The sequence below is a fragment of the Schistocerca gregaria genome, chromosome 2 (assembly GCF_023897955.1).
Source record: "Schistocerca gregaria isolate iqSchGreg1 chromosome 2, iqSchGreg1.2, whole genome shotgun sequence".
Taxonomy (NCBI): domain Eukaryota; kingdom Metazoa; phylum Arthropoda; class Insecta; order Orthoptera; family Acrididae; genus Schistocerca; species Schistocerca gregaria.
Genome location: NC_064921.1, coordinates 423736702 through 423760161, shown reverse-complemented (window position 1 = coordinate 423760161; position 23460 = coordinate 423736702). Strand labels below are relative to the sequence as shown.

The following is a 23460-nucleotide window of genomic DNA, read 5'->3' as shown; positions in this document are numbered from 1 at the left end:
TACGCTGCGAGAATGAAATTATTCATATTAAGTGATGAGAGTGCAAGTGATTATTTATCGTTATAATTACGACACCCGCACTCCACTACCTACAGATTAATAAGCTGCAAGAGAAGCTAAGCTTTCACATATATTGTTGATCTTTTGTGTGTGTGTTACACTTTGAGACACATCACACAAATGTGCCAGTAAAATTTTTAATAACGACTTAAATGTTTGATCTTCTAGGCTCAAAATTCTTCTAAATGGCTCATTCTTAAAGAGCTGATTTTTAAATGATATTTAAATGCTCTGTGATTTACAGAATTTATCGTACATTCCTGCATGTAGTTCACCTTGCGTAAAAAGAAATTTACTTTGAAAGTAACGCTTTACAAACCACCATTCACAATTTTTCCCCACGAACTGTTAGAAACAGTCAGTTGCCAGAGAGTGCCAGATAACAGGCATCACCACGCTTGCACAGCTATTATGAAGTAGGAAGCCCATCTGTTTGCATGTGAAACATTAAAAGATCTTACATTACTTCATAAAAGAAACAAGGCATCAGAGGATACTGCTAGAGTGTTGGAATTTCATGAACCATACTAACATGCATAATTCGGCTTATAGTACACATTTGCATATCTGGATTGCCAATGAAGTAGGCCTCAGTCTGATATTAAGCTTTTCAGTGCAGTTTTCGGAATGTAAATTTTCTTGAAGCACCAGTACTATATTACCTCGCGTTTTGTTCTTTATTATGGTGTAATTCCATGTGTGTTAAAAGATGAAAACATGCACTTGAAATGCAGCAAACAGTTGAAAATAGCCAATAGCGTGGAATTAAAGACTTTGTTTCAAATAAATTGATTGCCTCAGCGGAAAAGATTGATAAAAGCCAAATTTCTTTAACAAACCGACAAAAATAATAACATTGTTCTCAAGGAGATTAATGCTTGACTGTCAGAAGGGTGGAAATCAAATAAGCTCTGAAACTATGAGGTGAGTTTTTTTAAGTAAGGCCTGTTTTGTTGTAGACACTAGTAGCTTGTGCACATACCGCAATGAGCACATGCATTGTGTACCGGCATGCCTCAGGAGCAACTGTGCTCAGTTTCATCTCTTTAGCTAACCTGTACAGTTCTGAACTGTGCTTTCAAAAGGTTTAAGACTATCAATTCACCCGCCGCGTGTGAGGTTCGCGCAGTGATACGGTTTTTGTCAGAAAGGAACGAGTCTGCTGCAGAAATTCATCAATGGATTTGCGAAGTGTATGGTGATACTGTTATGAGAGAAAGCAAAGAGCGTAAGTGGGTACAAGAATTCAAAGATGGCCATGACAACATCTATGAGGACCGCTCCGGTCGCCCTTCTTTGATTACAGACGATTTGGTGAGCACAGGTGCTTCACAATAACAGATCTCACAAACGAATTTCATGACAAGTAGTGATTAGTGCATTGTTTCTGAACACCTAAAGTTTAGGAAACTGTGCTCCCGTTGGGTCCTAAAACTTCTAACAAAGGACCAAAAAAAAAAACAGACTGTCCCAGCGCAAAATCATGGCATCGGTGTTTTGGGATAGGCATGATGTTTTGTTGGTCAACTTCATGCAACGAGGAACCACTATCAATGCAGAAGCATACTGCCAAACCCTGAGAAAGCTACGCAGTGTGATTCAAAACAAAAGACGCGGCATGCTGACAAATGGAACTGTCCTCCATAACAATGCAAGACCTCACACTAAAGGTCAGACCCACAATTTATTGGACAGTTTCGGCTGGGAAGTTTTAGACCACCCATCCTACAGTCCGGATCTTGTGCCAAGCGATTACCATCTGTTCCTCCATCTCAAACAACACCTCAGTGGCAACCATTACAATGATGATGACGACATGAAAACGGCAGTGAACTCTTGGTTATCGGAGCAGGTGACAAGTTTTTATGAAGAAGGTATTTTAAAATTAGTTAGGAGGTATGATACGTGTTTCGACAAACTTGGCAACTGTATTGAAAAACAGAGTGAAGTATGTATTTTCTAAAAATAAATTTACTTGTTTTAAATAACCTTTCATTGTGCACTTATGTTCAAACAGACCGTACTTAAAAAAAAAAACAAGCCTCATAATAACATATTTTAGCCTTCCATAATTACTTGAATGTGTTTTAATTCACTTGATAGCTCCTGGCCACAGAAATCCGTATTGTTTTCATTTGACATGAGAGCTGTAAATGAAGAGGAAATAGCAAAATTACTGAATGTAAACATGGGTCACGTGGAGACTATCCCCCTTCCCACTCTAACTCAGCAGACTGTTCTGCTCATCAGCCTCGGATCTACGACATTTCCGAACTAGGCATACTAGATAGTAAACAGATGTGACGTCAGGCTCATCAGAGACAACTTGTTGTTATGAAGCATAGCATAGTTTTCCTAAAGCCTTTGTTTTACATCTTTTGATCCTGGTAACATTCGAGTATATTCATCATTATGGTAGAAATCAGTGATAATCTTTAACACTTCACTGGCAATAACTTTGCCCCTTTTTGGTTAAGGAATTGATAAAATATCCATTAAGTTTTCACTTTCCTTGCTTGTCAAACTACATACTCACTAACACTGAATTATGACATTATGTTTTCTTTTGACCAAGAGAGTGGAGCTAAAGTTAAAATTTGAATTTTTTCAGGTACTCTTACACTAGCCACTTTTTCTTTCATTAACAATTTCATGGCATCAAAATCTTAGGCTTTCTTAACAATTACATCACCAAATTTTTCTGCTTTTATAGTCCAAATCTACAGTACTGCAATCTAATGCCCAATACACTTTTCTATCCAAAAAGTGCTAAACTATTTTTAGCTTCTTCTTGCCATATGAAGTCTTGTTGTGATTTGGAATGGAGTAAAGTTTTAAGGGAGAGCACCCCAAATCATGTAATGTTTTATTTCAGGGTGTATATGGCCCAGAACAACTGGGAGATTCGGGAAAAACCCAGGAATTTTCTTATCTGAGAGAAAACCGGGAAAAACCCAGGAATTTTTCAGAATTCCAGGAATTCTTCATTGTTTTAGTTTGCAGTTAAATTTTTGTAATTTTTGACTGGTAAGAAACGATACTCTAACAAAGGACATTACTGTACCCTACTATTGCAGAATAATACTGCAGCAATAAAAAATGAACAAGAGAAAAAAATGAAAATAAAACTTAAGTTGCAAATGAAATGCACCACATGGTGAGTAGATTTTTTATCTATCCAATTAAGGCATTGTTGTTAGAAATATAAATCCTTTGTGACAGTAAACAACAGATATACTCAGCATCTAGTACCAGAAAAGTGCAAAAAGACTGTGGCACAATTAACGCATACTTGAAGTGAGTTACAAATTAGTCCTCCTCAATCAGAATGGTAAATTCTTACATTCCATATGACGGATGGAGAAAGTATGAGGGAATGAGAAGGTTGGAGTTGAGGGCGTAATTTTATGGTAACAATGACTCCAGGAATCACTTTTACAGTGGTATACGATTTGACGGTTTACTAAAACAACAACAAAACAACAAACAAAAAATTATCAGAAGAAGGAGGAGAGGAAGCAACAACAAAAGAAATCTGATGCAACTGAAACGGAAAAGTCTCCAATGCTAGAATTAGTGTCTTTCGCTCTGTCATTCCAGGCGTGATTCCAAGTGTATTAGGATTTAGAACATATGTTTCTGTCACTCATCTCAGTAACTCTGAACTGAGAATTGTATCCGACCTAATATAACACAAAAGAGAGAAGACAAAAGGCAAAAAACATTTGTTAAGCTTATACTAAAAAGTAACAGCAATCACTCTTGACAACCTAAAAATGTACAATGTGCAACAAAGACATATTCCCACCATATCTTTACTGCAGATCTGAGAAAAATTCAAGAAAAACATTTACCTTCTTCATCATAGATTCTTTCCATCACTTTTGCACATATTTTTGGAATTTTGTGATGGTTTGATATTTTTTCGCATATTTCCTCCATGATTTTAATCACTCGTTTCCTGACACTAAGACCAGAATCCTGGAAAAGAATAGTGGAACTATAAATATGATCATTATACTTTGACAAACTATTTATCATCACTCTGTAATGAAATTAATAAATACTGTTCAACTTCAAAAGTAAGTTCTCACTGACTACTTAACTGGGCCCTTTCCTTTATACGGAAGTTATTGTGGCATATGATGTAATTCTGGGCCTTATACAGCACTATCTGACATACAATCAACATTGTAGTTGTAATGGAGAGCTACTGCTTAGTTACTTTAACAAAATATGTCCAAGATAAAAGTGGGCCCACTCCATAAGCAACGGATTGTGATTTAACTACTCCCACAGTTTCAGTTGTTACCAGAAAATGCAGACAGTGCCTTTTCATCTTTTCATCATTCTCTGAGTCATTCAAGTTATTCGACTAAAGTATGTCACATTCAGTGGATGAAAGGCAGCACCATATAGCTGAAACTGACATCCATACTGCTTAATTTAAGACACCTTGGGAAGTTTGTTGTGAACAATTTTCAAACTCTAGCTTTCACGCAAAATGTAGTGTTCATAAGTTGATGACACAATGGAGGTTCAGTGGCAATGTCTCTAATTCTAAGAATAACTATACACCTTCAATTAAGGTTGCAAACACTATACAACAAATACAGCTATTAAAAAAAAAAAAAAAAAAAAAAAAAAAAAAAAAAAAAAAAAAAAAAAAAAATAATGGCAGGCAGGTTTCACAGTGAACAGTTGTTACACATATGTCTTCTCATTCTTTACTTAAACCATTACCCCTGAAACCTTTTCATGTTTCATGCATTCAGAAGGAAGGAAGATTTAGAGTTTAATTTCTTGTCAATTATGAGGTTGTTTGGAGACAGAGTGTGAAGCTCATTGTAGGGAAGGAAGGGAATAGAAATTGGTCACGCCCTTTCCACAAAGGAACCACCCTGGCATTTGTTTTGAAGAATTTAAGGAAATCACAAAAAACCTACATCAAGATGACGATCATCTTCCCGAATGAGAGCCCAATGTTCTAACCACTGCACTACCTCGCTCGGTAGTTGACACTGAAGCAAAAAAGAAACTGTATAGGCATGTGTACTCGAATTCAGATATACGTAAACGGGTAGAATATTGTGCTGCAGTCAGCAACACCTATAAGACAACAACTGTCTGTTGCAGTTGTTAGATCGGTTACTGCTGCTACAATGGCATGTTATCAAGATTTAAGTGAGTTTGAACGCGGAGTTATAATCGGCGCACGAGCATTGGGACACAGCATGTTCGAGGTAGTGATGACATGGGGATTTTCCCATACGGCCATTTCAAGAGTGTACCGTAAATATCACGAATCCAGTAAAACATCAAATCTCTGACATTGCTGTGGCCGGAAAAAGATCCTGCAAGAATGGGACCACCGATGACTAAGAAGCGTTCAATGTGACAGAAGTGCAAACCCTTCCTCAAATTGCTGCAGATTTCAATGCTGGGTTATCAAAAAGTGTCAGCATGCGAACCATTTAACAAAACATCATCAATATAGGCTTTCGGAGCTGAAGACCTGAAGACCCACTCGTGTACCCTTGATGACTGCACAACACAAAGCTTTACGCCTCGCCTGCGCCCATCAACACTGACACTGAACTGTTGGTGACTGGAAACATGTTGCCTGGTCAGACAAGTCTTGTTTCAAACTGTTTCGAGCACATGGACGTGTATGGGTTGGAGACAACCTCATGAATCTAAACTGATGGAGGCTCTGTAATGGTGTGGGCCGTGTGCAGTTGGATTGATATGGGACCCCTGATACATCTAGATACGTACAACTCTGACAGGTGAAACATACTTAAGCATCCTGTCTTATCACCTGCATCCATTCATGTACATTGTGCATTCCAATGGACTTGAGCAATTCCTGCAGGACAATGCGACACCCACACATCCAGAATTGCCACAGAGTGGCTCCAGGAACACTCTTCTGAGTTTAAACTCTTCTGCTAGCCACCAAACGCCCCAGAAATGAAAATTATTGAGCATGCCTAGGATGCCTTCCAACATGCTGTTCAGAAGACTTCCACCCACTCGTACTCTTAAGGATTTAGGACAGCCCTCCACGATTCATGGTGTCAATTCCCTCCAGCACTACTTCAGACATTAGTTGACTCTGCTCGTGGGGGATCCTACATGATATTAGGCAAGTATGCCAGTTTTTTGGCTCTTCAGTGGACTTCCAGCTGATACAGAAAAACGAGGTTAAGTATTCAAGTGGTTGCTTAAAACGACTGCAGATTGCACAGTTCTCCTGACACTGAATTTTATGAGTGATGAATCTTGGTGTGGTGCACAGTTTCTGGCAGTCAAATTACCAGCTCAATGTTAAGCAAAGGTTCGCTGACTAGGTATTTCACAGCTTGCAGTTTTTATACATGCAGGATAGTTTGAAGGAAAAATATGTGAAAATAAACTTGAACTGGTAAAAATATAACAAAACACATACACAAAAGTACTGAAACAATCAATATTATATATCTGTATAAAGAGTGTCTGGATGTGATTTCGTGATTTAAAAAATGCAGGGTGACATTTTCAACAAAATGTTGTTACTGTAATAATTTAAAAAAAAAGTATTTTTCTGATTTTAAATAAAATGGTGTTTCTCAATGACAGAATGTGAATGTTATTGATACTGCTCGATTTTGCATTAGACAATGTTAATATTTTCTCCCAATTTATAATACTCATGAAGGACTCTGCTCATTACTTGACTTGGTTTGGAGAATCAGAGGAAATTAAATGTAATTACTGAACTAAAACTGGGGTGGTGGCAGAAAATATGACATTCCTACATATACCATACCAAAATTGGTCAAGACACACTGAAACATGTTCTAGCACATGATTTATTTGCACGTGGTTCCAGTTACAATCATATTACTAGCGAAACTAAATACCCTAGAAGAAAGAACAATCCTAGCTTCCAAAGTTATGGCAATAATTTGTTAATACCTGCGCTTAATGGTCAAAATCACTGTTACATAGCTGGTAGTTATTACTGCTATGCAAAATGTTTTGTATTTACAGTGGTTAAGTGGAAAGGGCATTGAGATATCAGGATTCAGTAGTGAATAACATACTGTAGCTAAAGGCCGCGAATGTATGCTCACTGAGTGACTGTAGGAGGACACAAGTTGACTTAGACAAAATTTCTAGTTGTGTAATGAATGACCGCTTGCTCAAAATGTAGAAAAATATAAGTTACTATGGATGAGTAGGAGCAACCATCACATAATGTTTGAACAGCATTAGTAGTGTGCACATTAAAGCAGTCATATCAGTTGAATATATAAGTGTAAAACAGCAAAGCAATACAACTGGAAATGAGCACTTAAGGGAAGTAGTAGGTAAGACAAATGGTCAACTTAAATTTATTTCGAGAGTTTTCGGAAAGTATAGATGGTCTACTAAGAAGACCATGTACAGTACACATGTGCAACCCATTCTTGAGTATTGCTTGAGTTTTTGAGATCTGCACCAGATCGGATTAAAGGGAGATGTAGAAGCAATTCAGTAGCGTGCTGCTAGATTTTTTACCAGTAGATTTGAGCAACATGTGACTATTATCGAAATGCTTTGTAAATTAAAGTGGGGATTCCTGGAGGGAATATTAAATTCTTTTTGTGAAAAACACTGAGTAAATTCAGAGAACTAGCATATGAAGTTGACTGCGGAAGATTCTGCTGCCATTAAGGTAAATTTCGTGTAAAGATCACAAAGATAACAGAAATTAGGGCTCATATGGAGGTGTATGGACAGTTATTTTTCCCTGCTCTGTTTGTGAGTTGAATAGGAAAGGAAACTACTAGTAGTGGTACAAGATACCCTCCTCCATGCTTTGTATGATGGGTTGTGGAATACCAACATAGATTTATGGGCAAAGATAAATATACATACAAAAAAATCAAAAGTGGAAACTAAAAAGAGTGGAACATAAATTCCTTTTCCCAGCAAGATGGAGGGAAAGATTAGAAGATGTAAGACTAATTAGGACTCAAATATAAAAGCCATTCAGCACTATATGAAAACATTCCATAACAATAAGGGGAGGACAAAATATTGACTGAATGGGGCACAAACATTTCTTACCTGTATGAAATGCATGATGCAATCATAATATCTTTCAAAATTATCTGGTTGTGTAAGTATAAACTTTCCAATGAGATCAATAGTTTTTTCACGCACCAAGGTGGAACTATGAACTAGTGAGAGGTTTATACACTGCTGAATATCCTCTCTGCCCAAGATCGATGGATCTGCTTCAACTATCATTATCAAACACTTAATAGCTTCTGCACAAATGGCAGAGCAGTTTTCAGACAATGCACATATCACCTGTGAGAAAGAAGAAAATAATCTCATGTCCACTGGTGAGCATTCAAAACAAGCACAAATATATCCTTATAATTAAGAAAAACTTAATTTTATCTTCATATAGCAGAGATGCTGAGTCGCAAATAGGAACAACAGAAAGTCTGTCACAATATAAGCTTTTGACCAGAAACACCTTTGTCTTAAATAGACGACACACACACACACACACACACACACACACACACACACACACACACACACACACACACGCACGCACACACACACACATTGAAAACATGGAAAACGCAACTCACAAACATATGACTGCAGCCTCTGGTAGCTGAAGCCACACTGCGAGCAACAGCAGCAGTGCATGATGGAAGTGGCAACTGAATGGGGTAAGAAGGAGGCATGGGCAGTGATGGGGAGGGATAGCAAGGTAGGGGTGAGGGACAGTGAAATGCTGCTGGGGAGGGCACAAGGATGAGGTGGAGAGAGGGTATGGCAGCTAGGTGCAGTTGGGAGTTTAAATGGAGGGCGGGGGGCGGGGAGGGGGATGGAGGGAAGTGCAGTGTAGTACTGGAATGGGAAAAGGGAAGGGGTTGAATGGGTGAGAAAAATGAGTAACTAAGGTTGAGACCAGGAGGGTTATGGGAATGTAGGATATATTGCAGGGAGAGTTCCCATCAGAGCAATTCAGAAAAGCTGGTGTTATGGGAAGGATCCATATGGCACAGGCTGTGAGGCAATTACTGAAATGAAGGATGTCCTGTTGGGCACCAGCTCAGAAGCAGGGTGGACCACTTGTTTCTTGGTCACACTTTGTCGGTAGCCATTCATGCAAACAGACAGCTTCTTGATTGTCATGCCCACATAGGATGCAGCACAGTGGTTGCAGCTTACATGGCTGGATTCACAGGTACCCCTTTGATGGGGTAGGTGATGTATGTGACCAGACAGGAGTAGGTGGTGGTGGTGGTGGTGGTGGTGGTGGTGGTGGTGGTGGTGGTGGTGGTGGTTGTTGGATGTATGGGACAGGTCTTACATCTCGGTCTATTAGGGATATGAGCCATGAGGTAAGAGGTTGGGAGCAGGGGTTGCATAGGGATGGACGAGTATATTGTGTAGGTCCGATGTGAAGTGGAATACCACTGAGGGAGGCATGGTAAGGATAGAGGTAGTCAAAACCCTGGCAAAGAATGTAATTCAGTTGCACCAGTCCTGGGTGGTACTGAGTTATGAGGGGAATGCTCCTCTGTGGCCTTGTGGGAGACTGGAAAGAGAAGGCATGGGAGATTTTTTTTTTTTTTGTGACTTTGGTAGGATAATTATGGTCTGTGAAGGCCTCAGTGAGACCCTCGGTATATTTTCAGAGGGACCACTCGTCACTGCACATGCGACGACCATGGGTGGCTATGCTGTTTGGAAGAGACTTCTTGGTATGGAACAGGTGGCAGCTGTTCAAGTGGAAGTATTGCTGGTGGTTAGTAGGTTTGATACAGACAGAGATACTGACGCAACCATTTGAGATGGAGCCCAACATCTAGAATGGTGTTTTTTTGGGTTGAATAGAACCATGTGAAGCCAATGGGGGAGCTGTTGAAGTTCTGGAGGAATGTGGATAGGGTGTCCAGACCCTTGATTCAGATTGCAAAGATATTCCCGTCCCAGCCTCCTCCTTACGCCCATCTAGTTGCCACTCCCATCAAGCACTGCTGCTGTTCCCTGCAGTGTGGCTTCCAAGTGTGTGTGTGTGTGTGTGTGTGTGTGTTGTCGACAAAGGCCTTATTGGGCGAAAGCTGATATTGTGACAGTCTTTTTGTTGTGCCTATTTGCAACTCACCATCTCTGCTATATGGTGAGTAGCAACTTTCCTTTTCATAATATTGTTACATTTCATCCCAGATTCTCCATTGATTATCTCATTATTATACCTCATTAATTAATATAACACTGAAACGAAATTCATTTATAATTGACGAAGTGAGATCTCAATTTCTCAAAAAATCCAGAGAACTGATCTGTTTGTGTAAAATATTGACAAAAATGATTCAAAATTTTAAAAAAATACACTGCAAAAATTAATGAAGAGTACAGAAAACATGGTCACACATAAAAACCATCAGTGGGTAACTGTTCAGCATTGCAATTCTTTGTAACAGGTAGAACAGCCATCAGTGTATTAGTGTTGTTACCAAGCGTCGCCAGATATATAAGGGGCATGAACACCACCAGATGTTGAGCAATTCTTCTGAAGAATGAGGACATGCTACTAATTTGTAAGAGGCAATGTAATCACCATGTGACAGAGTTTTGAAGGAACCTCACTGTGGGCATCCATCTGACTGATTGACTGGTCAAATCATGCAATATCCAGATTTGTGGGATAGTTAGATGTGTCTTGGCCCAGTGTTGGACTGGAAGGGATCATGAGGGCAGGTATACTTGACATCAAGATACTGACTGTCCAGGGCTGTCCACTAAAAGGAAGAACTGCCATATTGCGCAATAAGCGCATGGTAATCCCTACACATCGACACCTGCCATCAATGAACAAGTAATGGACTGCTTGCAACATTCTGTGACATTCTGCACCACTGGTCAGAGACTAACAGCAGCTGGACTAGGGAATTACAGTCCCATGTGTACGCTGCTGTTAACACCACAATAAAAAATGGCTGTGTTTTAAATTGTGTTACGACTGATAAGCATGGAATGGTGATGAATGGTGTCACATTACATTCAGCGATGAATCACAGTTTCACACTTAGCCAAATTTCCATCATCAGCAAGTACAGTAGCAACCTGGGAAGAGGTCCAAATCTTCCAGTGTCTTGGAGAGGTGCAGTGGTGTTACTCCCGGTGCAATGTTGTTGAAAATCATTGAGTATGGATTCAGTACATGTATGATAGTGATTGAGGGTACTCTGACAGCACAGCAGTATGTCACAGGCATCGTATGTACATTTTTCAACAAGACAATATTTGTCCCTACATGGCATGTGCATATGAACTTTCTGTGTGATGTTGAGATAGTCCCATGACCAACAAGGTCCTCAGATCTGCCCCAGTGTGTGTGTGTGGGGGGGGGGGAGGGGGGGGAGGGGGGGAGTAGTGTAGATGTCAAGTCTGTCCCAGTGCCAGTATCCAGGATATTAAGGATCAGTTACAAAAGTAGTAGGCCAGTTCACAATAGGAGAGAATACAATGGCTTTATGACACCCTTCCCAATCAAATCAGTCTGCACATCCAGGTCAGAGAAAGTGCACCTTTATGCTGATGAGTAGACCCAGAGTGTTGAGTACTTCATAAATTTGATTCAGTTTTGTAATCATTGCAATACTTTTACACACTGGTAGCCTGTGAACCTGTGAAGTTTCATTTAGTTTCCTCCTCATTTTTAGTTGAAAATCCACTGATGAGAACACAGTATGGAACTGTGAAATCTAGAAAGGAGCCATCCAGCATCAATTAGATGTGCACCATAATGAACAGTAATGTGCTTTTAATATTACCACGACATCTTTACAGAATGATCTCAGTCAATTCTTACAGTGCAAAATGGATATGAAGCATGATATAAAATTTTAAGTTTTTATGTTTTGAGGTCCTGATAGCTAATACTTTGTACCAGCTTGACAGTAAAATGACATACCTGCAGACAAAAATAAGCTAAAAAGTATACAATTGCTTGGATATAGAATGGCTGGCCGAAGAACATACATAAAAGTACCAAATTAATCTAGCTTTTGGAACAGTTAGTTTCTCCCTTGAGGATGAAGAACAGAAATACTGGAGAAGGTCAGGAAGGTGGGCAAATCACTCAGACACTAGGATGAGAGTAACACAGTAACCCATGTTTGAATAGAGTTGTATAATGTTCATGCACATAGTTAATTAACTGAGTAGTTATTTATCATTTCATAGTGGTGTCTCGGCCACAATGATTCTATTACTAGGTCACAAATTAAAATTGTCCATATGATGAACTGGATATGAAAGTTTACTGTTTAGAAGGATATTGTATTTTCACCTTCTTTCAATTAAGGGAATATTTTATTGTTCATCTTTCTGTCACTTGATAATTTGTGGGCAGCTACTGAGGAATTTAAAAACTGCAATGAGAATTGTGTAACCGCTTGTCCAGTAAGTAAAATTTAGCATCATTTTAAGCGAATACAAGCAATGGTGCACTGCCCTTTCCAGTAATTTTTTTCATTTCAGTTTTGAATTTGTTACAGCAGTCATACTTAAACCACCAGTGTAAATTAAGCTTTATACCTGTTGCAGATTAAGAATCAGAATAACTAAAATAATTATACATAAATAAAATTATCTTGTACAGTAGAATAGGCTCAATTATTAACACTCCACACTGTTTCTGCCCACAACACTACGAACTTTATACATTTGGTCTATGTAGTTATAATGGGACATCAACTTGTAATTCATTACATTTTTCAAAAGCTTTCAAGGTAAAAATTGTATAATACTTACATACTGTAGGTAAATACTGGAGCTCTCTGAGAATATTTCACAAGAATGAAGGTATTTACAAATCAATTTGGCATCCTCAGAGTTTATAGTAAATTCTGTCAGAGAACCTTTCATATGATCAACATTGTCTAAAATCATCTTACTGAGAAGTAATTGCTTCTGTTTCAAAACGCTTGCTTCAGAATTTCTTTCCTCAGATTTCTTTTTAGAATAATTGCCACTGTGGTTTTTAGTTTTACGTTTATTTTTGTTTTCCTTGCTTCCCTTGCTATTTCTTCCATCCTTATGAAATTCGTTTAGCGAATTCTTTAGACATCCATTGATGGTTCCTTCATTTGAGGTCTTCAGCTTTTTGCCTGCAAAAACCACAAAAGGAAAAATGAAAAAAAAGGTTGATGTATATTTACATATCTCCTAATTAAAGATATATCAACAGAACATAGTAAAAAAGTGCATATTTGAATAGAACATTACTTATTTATGACTTACATGGTGTTTAATATAACTGTTCATGATAAGGAAGATTAGAGGTTAACATTCTGTTAATGCGTGATATCACTATGGAGCACAACTTCAGATAGGACAAAAATAGGGAAAGAAATCAGAAATGTCTTACTCAAATTAGGCCTCACATTCTGCTTTTGGAATTCTGCATGCACAGATAACATTTAACAAGACCATTAGACTGGCTGAATGCAAATACTTCCCACTCTTTCTGCCACTGTTGCCAGGTGCTAAGGCTTTCGAATCGCTGTACCAAATACAACAGTAATTTCAATCACTGAGTTTGCACTGAGTGCTATTGCAGTCTCAGTCACTGCTATGCTCTTAACCTCTTCACCAAGAACGTGATTATGACATTCAGTGGTGACTAAACAGAAAGTTTTTTTTCCAAATGGGCAAAAGAACAAAATCATGCAGCAGAAGGAAAACATTGTTCCCAGTACATGCAATACACAAAGGTTTTAGATTGGTTGTGAACCAAACTGCTAGGTCATCAGTCCCTCGTTCTGATTAAAATAATTCCACAAGGGTGGGAGTAAAATAATCGAGACATACAAAACACAGCTAGAAGAAAGGAGAATACCACAAGAATGACAGAAGGGCAACAAACACTAAAATGGACAAAATCGGACAAGTAAACCACAGAGACGCAAGAAACATGTAGAAGATATCAAAACAAGAGAGCAGATTATCATGGCTGGCTGACCATGAGAATAAAAAGCCACTCTGCAACACATTAAAACCTCCACCCCACAAAGCACTGGGGTGGAGGACACAGAGGGACAAAGGACATGTGCTAAAACTTAGATCAAATGATAAAACCCACCCTTATGAATAAAACGTAAAACTAAAGCTGCTGTTGTGGCATTGTTGCCCAACACCAAAGGTAGGGTGCTGGGAAAGCTAAAGTCTGCCGCAGAGCGGCTAAAAGTCGGCAATCCAGCAAGAGGTGGACGACTGTCATTTGTGAGCCACAGCGACACTGAGGTGGATCTTCGTGACGGAGGAGGTAACCACGCTTTAGTCATGTACGGCCAGTGCAGAGCCGGCAGAGGATAACTGATTCCCTGCGATAGGACTGTATGTAAGACTTCCACACATTCGTAGTCTTGTTAATGACATGCAGTTTGTTGTGCGTACTGTTATGACATTCCGTCTCCAAAACATGAAAAATACTGCGGCTTAAGACAGAACGAGGGTCACTTTCGGAGATGCCCATCTCCAGAAGCAGTTTCCGCATAGCCTTTTTGGCCAGCCTGGTGGCAAGTTTGTTGCCTGGGATTCTGAGTGTCCTGGGGTCCAAACAAACACCACTGAATGACAGGACTGTTCCAGGCCAAGGATGAACTCCTGAATGCACACTATCAAAGGATGGCGAGGGTAGCACTGGTCGATAGCTTGTATGCTGCTCAAGGAGTCAGTACACAGGAGGAATAAATTACCAGGGCATGAGCGGATGTGCCCAAGAACACAAGATATGGCCGCCAGCTCTGCAGTGAAAACACTGCAGCCATCTGGCAAGGAGTGCTGTTCAGTACGTCCTCCACGACCATGCGCAAAGCCTACGTGACCATCAGCCATTGAGCCATTGGTGTAAACCACTTCTTGGCCCATGTACACGACGAGAATCGAGAGAAGTGATAGCAGAGAGCCACAGGGTTAACGGAGTCCTTACGGCCATGTGAAAGGTCCAGAAGAATCTGCAGCCGAGGTATACACCATGGAGATGTACGTGAATGGACCTCGAGGAGAGGTGGTAATGGGAAGGACTCCAGTCCAGACAGAAAGGACCGCATGCGAACCACAATCGTAAGCCCTGACCTGGGCCACCAATGCAGGAGATGAGCTGCCGTGGTTGGCAAAAGGAGACAGTAATTCGAATGCGCAGGAGAACTACAAATGTGTGCAAGCCTAACCTCCAATGGAGGGACTCTCGTCTCCACCAGGACACTGGTCACCAGACTCATTCTAATAGCTCCTGTCACTACGTGAACGCCACAGTGGTGCACTGGGTCGAGTAAACGCAATGCTGAGGGTGCTGCCAAACCATAAACCAGACTGCCATATTCAATATGGGATTGTACAAGGGCTCTGTAGAGCTGCAGCAGTGTAGAGCGATCTGCACCCCAGTAGTTGTTGCTCAGGCAGTGAAGGGCTTTGAGGTGCTTCCAGCAATTCTGCTTCAGCTGATGAAGTTGAGGCAGCCAAGTCAATCGGGTATAGAAAACCAGTCCTAAGAATCGATATGTCTCCAATACATTGAGTGGTTCGTCATTAAGGTAAAGTTCTGGTTCTAGATGAACTGAGCGATGCCAACAGAAATGCATGACATACGACTTCGCAGCAGAAAACTGTAAGCTGTGGGCTAGGGCCCATGGCTGCGCCTTGTGAATGGCTCCCTGTAGGTGCTGCTCAGTAGCACCAGTACTGGAGGAGCAGTACGAAATGCAGAAGTCATCTGCATACAGAGAAGGTGAGACCAATGGCCCTGCTGCTAGACCATTAACAGCCACTAAAAATAGACAGACACTCAATAAGGAGCCCTGCGGAAAGGCATTCTCCTGAATATGGGAGAAACTATGTTAGACAACGACTTGGACATGGAAAATACGGAGTGACAGGAAGTTTAGGATAAATATCAGGAGCAGGCCCCAAAGACCGCACTCATACAGTGTGTCAAGGAAATGATGTAACCAGGTCGTGTCGTATACTTTACGTAAGTCAAAAAGTATGGCAACCATATGTTGGCATCTGAAAAAGGCTGTTCGGATGGCAGACTCGAGGGACACGAGATTATCAGTGGTAGATCGACCCTGGCACAAGCTGCCCTGACATGTAGCCAGTAGGCCACGTGACTCCAGGATCCAACCCAACCACCAACACACTTTACATTCCAGCAGCTTACAAAGAAAGTTGGTGAGGCTGATGGGTCGGTAGCTATCCACATCAAGCGGGTTTTGACCGGGTTTGAGCACTGGATGATGGTGCTCTCCTGCCATTGCGATGGAAACGTGCCGTCGCGCCATATCTGGTTGAAGATGATGAGGAGATGTCACTTGTAGTCAGACGAGAGATGTTTAATCATCTGACTGTGTATCTGATCTGACCCAGGTGCTGTGTTGCGGCAATCTGCAACGGCACTGAGGAGCTCCCACAGCTCCCACTCTGTAAACGGAGCATTATAGGGTTCACTGTGGCATGTAGTGAACGAGAGGACTTTCTGTTGTGATAGTGCCACGACATTTAACAGTGCCGCCACGACAGTACGCACAAACGGCGATAGAGGCGCTCCGCAAATCGGATGAGCGCGGGAGCGCCACCTAGCTACGAACGGCACCAGCCGCATGTCACGGCACAGCAGTCGAATACGAGAGACTGAGTTGTAATCATGTGATCAGCTATTGTTTCTAAGAGAGAGTGTGAAAATCCACGCAATTATTGTGATTAAAGGTTATAACACTTTTTGGCAACGAGGTCGGGATATTTTCACCGCGTTGTGGATTTGCGTGTTCGTGACGGGGCAGACATGGAACAGCTTATGCAAGCGCTCATTGAACAACAAACACAGCTGACAGCAGCGATTCAGGCGTTGTCGACGTCGCTTACTCATCGTCTGTCTTCCTCTTCTCCGCCTCCATTCCCTCCTTACGACGAGGCTGCTGAAGACTGGGAGAATTATGAGAAGCGTTTGCGGCAACACTTCTTGGCTTTCGGCGTTGTCGACGCTCCTATGTGTACGTCGTTATTTCTATCTTGGATTTCCCCTCGGGTCTATCAACTGCTATCTCAGTTAGCCCCTCTGCGGGAACCAGCCTCCCTGTCCTTCCAAGAAATGTGTGACTTATTGTCTGCCCATTATCGAAAAAACACCCACGTCGTTGCCGCCCGCGTGGCGTTCTACCGGTGTCGTAAACAGCCCCATCAATCTTACCGGGCTTGGACGGCGGAACTACACGGCCTGAGTAGGAAATGTCAGTTTGTCACGGACACTCATCACGAGTCTTATGCTGATTCAATGGTTAGGGATGCTATTCTACGGCTTGCTCCTGATAAAGAAGTTCGGCAACGTGCCCTACAACTGCCAAACCCATCGTTGTCGGAAGTTCTAAGCATCGCTCAATCCTTTGAAGTGTCTCACGCTGCTGGCGCGCAAATAGACGCGTGGTGTGATGTAGGCGCTGTACAGTCAACTCTCGACAAGGACAATTTGCCTGTTGCACAGGAGAACGAAGATGTGGCGGCGGTTCACTCGCGTAAACAACGTCGCGTTGGGCCGCAACGCTCGCAGCGAAACCAGCAACCACAGAAGCCGGTTCGTTCCACGCTTCCTTCTTGCCCCCGTTGTTTCGTACAGCACGACAGGGCAGCGTGTCCAAAACGTTGGGCCACGTGTAATTCATGTAGGAAAAAAGGCCACATTGCTTCTGTGTGTCAGTCCCATAAAGTTCCTGTCGACGAGGACGAGGCGTCGGACATGGATGTTCACTGTGTGCTTTCTCAAACAAATAAGTTGTTTGTTACTGTTCGTGTTCTGAATAAAGACATCCGCATGCAAGTGGACACTGGCTCTGCAGTAACTCTAATTCTCGCACGTATTTGGCGTTGGGCTCCCCTCCTTTGTCTCCAGTTACGCGCAATCTGAGGACTTATAATCAGCAGAAAATTCCTATCATGGGCCAGTTTGATGCTTCCACTGCCTACAAGTCTGTTGTTCGGCCCCTCACGTTTTATGTGGTGGATCATGCGGGCACTGAAAACCTGTTCGGTTATGATGCTTTCCAGTTGTTCGGGTTCTCCATTGATGATGATGTGCACCTCATATCTGAGGACATTCCATATCAACAGCTGGATGGATTGTGTTGTGAATTTTCGTCCGTGTTCTCTGCTGGTCTGGGTTGTGCCAAGGATTTTGCAGCCCACATTACTCTTAAACCTACGGCTCGCCCTAAGTTTTTCCGGGCACGCCCTATTCCGGTGGCGTTGCGTGCACCTGTCAAGGCTGAGCTAGACAGGTTAACAGCTTCAGGGATTCTCCTTCCGGTTACCTCCAGCGAATGGGCATCGCCGATCGTGGTGGTTTCTAAACCAAATGGGAGTCTGCGATTGTGTGGTGACTTTAAAGCCACTGTCAACGCTCAGAGCCTCATTGACACTTATCCTCTTCCTCGTCCTGAGGAGTTGTTTACCAAGCTCGCTGGGGGCCAGTTCTTTTCCAAACTTGACTTATCGGAGGCGTACCATCAGTTGCCGTTGGACACTCCTTCCAAGGAATTTCTCGTTATCAACACTCCTTGTGGGTTGTATCAGTACCAGCGATTACCATTTGGCGTCGCTAGCGCACCGGCCATTTTTCAGCGGTTTTTGGAACAGCTCACGGCTTCCGTTCCCGGCTGCATAAACTATCTGGATGACATTGTAGTCACGGGAGCCTCCACTGCGGAGCACCTTCGTAATTTACGTTCACTGTTTCGGGTTTTGCATTCGGCTGGGTTGAGGTGCAATCTGGACAAGTCACAGTTCTTCCAACCCTCCATTGAGTATCTTGGTTTCCACTTGTCCCGTGAGGGCATACGCCCTCTCCGTGAGCACGTTGCGGCCATTAACGCTCTACCCCGGCCGTCTACGGCCAAAGAACTTCAGGCGTTTCTAGGCAAGATTGCTTATTATCACAAATTCATTCCATCCGCAGCAGCGGTAGCTTATCCTCTGCATCAGCTGTTACGCAAAAACGTCCCCTTCTGTTGGTCCGACGGGTGTGAGCAGGCTTTTGTCCGCCTGAAGGCTCATTTGCAGTCGGCGCCTTGTCTTGCCACATTCCGTCCGGGTCAGCACTTGGTTCTGGCGACTGACGCGTCACAGTATGGCCTAGGGGCTGTTCTCGCCCATCGGTATGAGGATGGGTCAGAACGACCCATTGCCTATGCTTCCAAGACCCTCAACGAGGCGCAACGGCATTACTCTCAAATCGAAAAGGAGGCGCTCCCTATCATTTATGCTCTAAAAAAGTTCAGCGTTTTTTTGTATGGTTCTAAGTTTCACCTCATCACCGACCACAAACCGCTGGTCTCTCTGTTCAGCCCCTCGGCGTCACTTCCGGATAAGGCAGCTCACCGCCTGCAACGTTGGGCCTTATACTTGTCTCGTTTTCATTATGAGATTCACTATCGCCCCACGGCCCAGCACGCAAACGCGGATGCATTGTCGCGATTGCCGATGGGCCCCGACCCTGTTTTCGATCGCGATGAACTCCTCTGTTTCCACATTGATGAGGAAGAACGTCGTGCAGTCGAGGGCTTTCCACTTACAGGTTCGCAGGTCGCGTCAGCTACTGCGCGGGACCCGGTCCTGCGTCGGGTGATCGGTTTTGTTCAACGAGGTTGGCCAGACAGGACCGGGGGCCGGGCATCGGATCCCCTTCGCAACTACCATGCCTTGCGTCTTCGTCTGTCTGTTCGTGATGGTGTTGTTCTTCTGGCCACGGATGGCGCATCTCCACGGGTCGTGGTGCCAGCCTCTCTTCGCAAAGATGTTCTCAAACTGTTGCACGGAGGCCATTGGGGTATTTCTCGGACTAAGTCCCTGGCCCGCAGGCACGTTTATTGGCCCGGCATTGATTCGGACATCGCCCATATGGTTGCTGCATGTGGCCAGTGTGCTCAACAACTGGCGGCACCTCGTACAATGCCCTCTCCGTGGCCTGATCCAGCTCAGCCATGGGAACGGGTGCACGCCGACTTTGCTGGCCCCTTCCTCGGTACTTATTGGCTACTGTTGATTGACGCCTTCTCGAAGTTTCCATTTGTTGTTAGATGTCCGTCGCCCACCACTGCGGCGACGACGCTGGCTTTGTCCAAAATCTTTGCGCTAGAAGGTCTTCCATCCACGATCGTCACGGACAATGGCCCTCAGTTCTCTTCGCAGGCCTTCCGTGATTTTTGTACTGGACAAGGGATTCATCATGTTACTGCACTTCCCTTCCATCCGCAATCGAATGGGGAGGTCGAGCGCCTTGTCCGCACTTTCAAATGCCAGATGAAAAAATTCCTTAGTGATTTTTCCACAGATGACGCCCTGCTGCAATTTCTGAGTTCTTATCGCTTCACGCCTCTGGGTGATCGCAGCCCTGCTGAACTCTTGCATGGCCGCCAACCGCGTACTCTACTGCACCTGCTTCACCCTGTCAGGCCTTGTACTGTGTCCCCTAGTGCGGGAAAATACTCGGTGGGCGCCGACGTGTGTGCACGAGGGTATGGATGTCGCCCTAAATGGATTCCAGGGGTGGTCAAGGCTCTTCGCGGCCGCCGGCTTTGTGAAATCCGTACGGGCGATGGCACGGTTGTTCGCCATTACGACCAGATGCGCCCACGAGCGGTGGCCACGCCGGTGCCACCGCCCCATCCTTCGCCTCCACCAGCTCGAGACGCCAGTCCTGTCGCTGCTGCTGATCTACCGTCCGTGTTGATGCAGCCGCCGTCGCTGCCGCTTCCAAGTACTCCGGAACCGGCCCCAGTCGCGACGCCGCCTTCTCCGGGACCCATCTCGCTGGAGAACACTCCCAGGTCAATGACACCTATGGATGCTGCTCCGGAGTTTTCACCCATCATCTCATCCAGGAGGCACGTTCCACGCACGAGCTTCCGACCTGGACATTTTCGACCATACTCCCGTGTCTCTGCGCGGGATCTCCTCGGGGCCTCACAAGAGGCCATGGATGTCTCTGCGCTGTCCATGTCTCCAAGGAAGTGAGTGTTTATTTTTTTCAAGGGGGGAAAAGTGTTGTGATAGTGCCACGACATTTAACAGTGCCGCCACGACAGTACGCACAAACGGCGATAGAGGCGCTCCGCAAATCGGATGAGTGCGGGAGCGCCACCTAGCTACGAACGGCACCGGCCGCATGTCACGGCACAGCAGTCGAATACGAGAGACTGAGTTGTAATCATGTGATCAGCTATTGTTTCTAAGAGAGAGTGTGAAAATCCATGCAATTATTGTGATTAAAGGTTATAACACTTTCCTTTCCATCCGACATTTGAGGGTGGGAAAGGCTGGGGGTAGCTCTCCGATAGAGAGGCTCAAGCATAGCGTTCATCAAAGTGCTCGGCAATTGCGTTTGCGTCTGTAGATAAGATGCCATTGATGTTAATGCCAGCGACACCTGTTGGGGTCCCCGAGCGAGGTGGCGCAGTGGTTAGACACTGGACTCGCATTCGGGAGGATGACGGTTCAATCCCGGGTCCGGCCATCCTGATTTAGGTTATCCGTGATTTCCCTAAACCGCTCCAGGCCAATGCTGGGATGGTTCCTTTGAAAGGGCACGCCCGATTTACTTCCCCGGCCTTCCCTAATCCGATAAGACCGATGACCTCGCTGTCTGGTCTCCTTCCCCAAAACAACCAACCAACCTGTTGGGGTCCGGTACCCAAAAACACATCTGATCTTCATCCTGACTTGGGAAGGTGACATGTGTCACCCATTGGTCGACATGTACCTCTCCCAACACTCCTGATTTCGTCGTTTTATAAGCTGGCGAATGTATGCACAGAGTCCCTTAAAGGCTATTACATGCTCTACGGAAGGGTGCCACTTATGTTGCTGCAGAGCTTGCCGACGCTCTTCAATTGCCTAGTGACTTCTGGTAACCACCAAGGGACTGTCTTTCTCTGGGGGCACCCTAAAGAATGAGGGATCACGTTTTTCTGGCACAGGAACGATCGCTATAGTGACCTGCTCATTGACAACATCGATGGCACCATGTGGATAAGATTCAGCAGTGACAGCACAGGTGAAAGATTCCCAGTGTACCTTGTTTAAAGCGCATCTTGGTACACATCCGGGGGGGGGGGGGGGGGGGGGGGGGGGATGGTGCTGGGGGAGTGAAAGCAAGATGGGAAAGAGGTCACTACCAAACAGGTTGTCATGTGCTCTCCAGTGGATAGATGGGAGAAGGCCAGGACAGCAAACCGAGAGATCAATGGCGGAATATGTGCCATGTGGCACCTGTATTTAAGAGGCAGAGGGAGACTTGTGGCTGTAAATCTTCCACCTCCCTACCTCGGCCAGTAAGCATGGCACCACCACACAAGGGGTTATGCCCATTAAAATCTTCCAAAAGCAAGAAAGGTTTAGGGAGTTGATGAATCAGTGTGTTCAAGGGTACTGCACCATCTGGAGGAAGATGCATCGTCCTTATCCTGACAGCCACAGTTTGAAGGGGCACAGGTTTACTACATGACATTAACACAAACTCCACCTAACACTCTATTAGAGTCGCTACAGTTCCTGTAATATCCCTTATAGCCATGGAGGGAAGGGGGTCTGCATTGCCAGGAATCAGGTTTCCTGGAGGGCAATGCATAAAGCAGGTGTAAAGCATAACAGTTGCCGTAGCTCAGCCAGTTGGTGGAAAAAACTGCCACAATTCCACTGGAAGACTACATGATTGTGAGCCTGGCAAGACATGCAACACTCAATGAGGCCGTCTACGCCTCAAGGTCACCTGATGCCACCAGATGAGTCCTCAGTGGACGCCAGAATCTCCACCTTATCCTCAGACACAAGAGCTTGGAGGTAGTGGTGGTGTGGGTGCCACTGCAGTACCTTGCTTCCTGGGAGTCTTTTTCTTTTTAGATTTCTCTTGGTGCTCCTTAGGTTTGTCCAGCTGGAAGGGCTTCACTGATTCAGTCTCAGGGACTGAGGAGAAGCGTGCAGCCCTACGACCAGCTACCTGTGGTTGCTTCAGCCACTGGCGGGTGTCAGCTTTGCCACTGGTAGGAACCAGGAAAGGAAGTGACCCAAGGGATCCGTTCCCCGTGAGAGGAGCCGAAGAAGACTTATGCTTCTCAGCTAATAAGCGGGACTGACATCCCCAGTGGTTGGGGGGTGGGGGTGGGGGGTGTAGGTCGATGTCATATTCACAGGATGTAGCTTCTCATATTTTCTCTTAGCCTCAGTGTAGGTCAGTTGGTGCAGGGTCTTGTATTCCATAATTTTTCTTTCTTTCTGGAGAATCCTGCAGTCTGGCGAGCAAGGCGAATTGTGCTCTCCGCAGTTGACACAGATGGGAGGCAGGGCACA

General features: G+C 44.0%; 1 protein-coding gene across 2 annotated transcripts in view; it reads right to left on the bottom strand.

Moving 5' to 3' along the window:
• The window catches only part of LOC126323887 (nipped-B-like protein A), a 486440-nt gene that overhangs the window by 295933 nt on the left and 167047 nt on the right, over nt 1–23460 (bottom strand). For both annotated transcript variants that reach the window (XM_049994805.1, XM_049994812.1), the window contains exons 10-12: nt 12880–13235; nt 8158–8403; nt 3915–4041 (exon numbers count right to left, since the gene is read on the bottom strand). In XM_049994805.1, the coding sequence (XP_049850762.1) occupies nt 3915–4041; nt 8158–8403; nt 12880–13235 (729 nt within the window). The remainder of the gene's footprint in view (nt 1–3914; nt 4042–8157; nt 8404–12879; nt 13236–23460) is intronic.